This window comes from Alexandromys fortis, unplaced genomic scaffold (assembly GCF_014885135.2).
Source record: "Alexandromys fortis isolate MF-2015 unplaced genomic scaffold, M_Fortis_MF-2015_v1.1 scaffold_167, whole genome shotgun sequence".
Classification (NCBI taxonomy): Eukaryota; Metazoa; Chordata; class Mammalia; order Rodentia; family Cricetidae; genus Alexandromys; species Alexandromys fortis.
Genome location: NW_026068050.1, coordinates 3,837,532 through 3,841,563, shown reverse-complemented (window position 1 = coordinate 3,841,563; position 4,032 = coordinate 3,837,532). Strand labels below are relative to the sequence as shown.

The following is a 4,032-nucleotide window of genomic DNA, read 5'->3' as shown; positions in this document are numbered from 1 at the left end:
CTAGGGTGTCGTTACTTGTTGCTTTGAATATTAAAATGGCCCAGAGGTGGATTTGCTCCACCCCGATCAAAGATCAGAGAATTCAAGCCTATTTCTGCTCCTTCAAGAATAAAACAGGAGGTTTGACCCAGGGAGTGGCTGGTTGCTGCATGTCCTGCCTAAAACATCAAAATGTTTAACTCAGGAAATAATAGCTTGATGTCTCAGGTATTGAAGCAACTAATTGTTCTGTTTGTCCTTTATGTCACAATAAAGCAGGGGTTTTTGTTTTGTTTTGTACCTTCTTCCCTTTTGGATTGGGGTATATAAGCATATGGAAAATAAACACGGGTATATTCAGCATTCACGTGGTAGCCCTCCCGGTTCTAGCCTGTCTCTGTATTTCTTTCATATCGCTGTTCCTACCTAATTTTTCTAATCACATGCCTCTACCCTGGAATGTGCAAACCCCATTAAGGCTGGACCCCGTGTGGCTAAGAGTGAGGAAGGGGTACACGAGCCCCCCATCAGAGCTCAAGAGCCACTACAGCTCACAGATGCTAGGCGAGGGAGAGCCAGTTTTCTTTACAGATGTGTTTCCTTATTGACCATAACCTATGGATGGCCCCACACCCATGGATTACAGGCAACACTAACTGGACTCAGGAGGACATGAAGTTGGGAGAGGGATATGAACAGGAGTGGTGCCTAAGAGGAGCTGGAGGGAGGACTACTGGGTAAATATGATTAAAATATATATGTGCATACAATTCTCAAAATTAAAAATTATATTAAAGGGTAAATAAATTACTCTTGGATTACTATGAGTAGTCATTAAATCAAAGCCCTAATTATGAATTATAGGAAAGGTGCTATATTTGGCCTTAAAGGTTTAAAAGATGGATAAAATACAATCCTGTTCTCAAGGAAACTGTCAGATAACAGGGCAACAGGTTTATAGATAAAGGATGATTATATCACATGACAGATACCACGAATAGCAGGAAACATGCTCAGACCTGTAGGCTACAGAGAGAACTCCCAGGGAAGGTACGCTGAAGAATGTGATGGTAGAAGCAGAGAGACCAGGGAAGAACCTCCGGGGTCTGGGATACACCGACTCTGAGGACACGCAATGGACCAGTCACTAAAGAGAGAGAGAGTGGGGGGAGCTGGCAGTCATTCTGATTGTGAGAAGACGGTCACCATGAGGATGAACAGACAAGGAAGATGAGACACCCAGGTGTGGTGCAACTAATCTTCCTTAAGAGCCAGGACTGAATTTACAGCTATTACTGAAAATTAGTTTTGGTAGTGAGTACAATAGAAAGACTAGGTTACAAAAAGATCCTGAGTACAACAATCTACATTAAAATCAATCATTTCATGCCCATATTTCTCCAGGTTTTTTTTTTTTTTTTTTTTTTTTGACTGACAGTATTTGTAACAAAACAGGGACGCTGCCTCATTTTCTCACTAGCAGGAGCCAGGTGAAGACCTATGATGCCTTCTAACCAGAGCACGTGAAGAATGTCTTCAGAGATCTGGAGAATTTATAAGTCATTGCCAGCAACCTACAAGTGCAATGTGTTACATTTGAGCAGGCAAAGTTAACGATACAAACCCTGCTTCAGGAGTTTGTCACATGTTTTAATTTTATGAATATCTTTGAGTGTCTTTCATATTACTGGACACAATGAAAACAACAGTACATTATAGAAAAGATGTTTATTTTTTATGAACTCAATTAAAAAATACTCATTCTTTGTCAGGGCTGGTCCATTATACTGTTTCTTTGGAAATAATGAAATATACATAAAATTATTAGCTATTTAACAATAATATTAAATTTTCTGTATTGTATGAAAGATGGGTATGAACAAGGGATTCAGAACCTACCTGTAAAATAAACAGGGACTAGGTACAAGCTCAGTAGTAGAGCACTTGTCTACCATATGAAGGCCTTGGTTTAACCCTCAACACTGTGAAAACAAAGTAAGCATTTCCACTAGTGGGTAACAGGAGCCTACTGACAAATTCTAACAGAGCAGACTACACACTGCACAATGGTAAACTGTACAATACATCCTTATTTTGAATATGTTCCTTGATGTTTCAAAACTCAGTTTGTGAAAGAAACCCAGAGATGTGATCATTTCTGTTAGAGAATGTGTCTTCTGAAAATAGGACACACAGTACCTAAATGCCCCAAAGCTCTTTTCAACTTCTTGCCCACATAATAATGTCCAAAGTCCACAAAGACACGGAGAATATTTAGTTTTGACTTCTGAGCAGGTGTAACACCAGCTCTTCATCCTCTGCTAAGGACAGGCCTGTATCCAAAGGCTCTAACGTCTCCCACTTGGCCTTCTTTCCATGACGGCTTCTTGGTTGTGCATCGTCGACTTCAGTGTTATTCCTTTTCCTCATTCCTTGCTTCTTCTTGGTATCACTGGTGGGAACAAATCCAATGATTTATTTTATAAATAATTAACTCAGTATGAAGTCAAACACTTAAAATAGGACAGAATAACCAAATGTATAGCAGATAAATGGTGAAATAATATTACACGAGACAAAAAAACCCACAATACCAGGACCCCTATGTCACACATATATATATACAACTTCCATTATTAGTGCATGGTTATAGGGCCTATCATAAAACAGACAAATGCAGGGTACTGCATAAACTATATGACATTCAATATAACAACAGGGAGCTCTGGATGCATTATCCAAAATTTGAAGATACAGAGAATCCCCTTAGGTATGGCAGACTATAGTCTATCCTTTAACACATCAATTAACTCTATTTAAAGTTAACCTTGAGGTAGCAGGCTATAGATATAGATAAGATACATATAGATACAAATAAGATATAGATACAGATAAAGGTATCAGGCACCTTATATTAATTATTAATTATAACATAATAAATTATAACATTAACATCTAATATTAGCAGGATATGTTATAATAAAGAGATTAAAATGTCAAAAAACAGCAAATCAATTTCCTTTCTTTAAAAAGGCATACAGTTGTAAGAAACTAAGTACTGCCAGATAATTCTGCACACATCCTGCACACCAGCCATCAAAGTAGAACTAACTTCTGAGAAGGGAAAAAGTCACTAAGTGCATTAAACAAAGACAAAAGACGGGGCAGATGAAATAGCTACCTGAGTTCAATCCTGGAAACTCACAGGTAGAAGAAAATTGTTTTCTGATTTCCACAAGTGTCTATTGCACACTCATAAATCAATAAATGTATTTTCTTTTTAAAAATTATCAAAACACTTTGAGATATCATATTCAAGACGACTCAACTGGAGGGCATGGAACAAGACGGCAGCTGAGTAAGAATGGCTGGCGCTCTCCCCTGCCACACACCCTCCAAGTTGAGCAGCTATTTACATACTAACTAATCAGCACAGAGCTAAGGAAGTCAGTAATCACTTCAAAATAGCTCAATACAGTAAAAAGACAATTTAAAAAACCTCATGCTAACCACAAAGCAGATGCCTGTAACTGACAAATGCCAAATAACAGGAAATAAAAAACACAGTAGCAGAACAATACCCTTAATTACTAAGAAAGACTGTGTTAGAGAAAGTAACCACAATACTAGATATTTATACAGAAAAATCCCCAGATACCAACAATATTGGAACTAATCAGTAAACTCAGCAAAGATAAAAAATGTAAAATCAACATATAAAAATCAATAGCATTGCTGGTGGGAATGCAAACTTGTGCAACCACTCTGGAAAGCAGTGTGGCGATTTCTCAGAAAATTCGGGATCAACCTACCCCTGGAACCAGCAATACCACTCTTGGGAATATACCCAAGAGAGGCCTTATCATACAACAAAAATATATGCTCTACTATGTTCATAGCAGCATTGTTTGTAATAGCCAGAACTTGGAAACAACCTAGATGCCCTTCAATTGAAGAATGGATGAAGAAAGTATGGAATATATACATATTAGAGTACTACTCAGCAGTAAAAAACAAGGACTTCTTGAAGTTTGCAGGCAAATGGATGGAAAT

General features: G+C 37.9%; 1 protein-coding gene across 2 annotated transcripts in view; it reads right to left on the bottom strand.

Moving 5' to 3' along the window:
• Nucleotides 1-1,692: 1,692 nt before the first annotated feature.
• The window catches only part of Ddx10 (DEAD-box helicase 10), a 164,205-nt gene continuing 161,865 nt past the window's right edge, over nt 1,693-4,032 (bottom strand). For both annotated transcript variants that reach the window (XM_050119479.1, XM_050119480.1), the window contains exon 18: nt 1,693-2,431. In XM_050119479.1, coding sequence (XP_049975436.1) covers nt 2,254-2,431 — 178 coding nt within the window. In that variant the 3' untranslated portion in view covers nt 1,693-2,253. The remainder of the gene's footprint in view (nt 2,432-4,032) is intronic.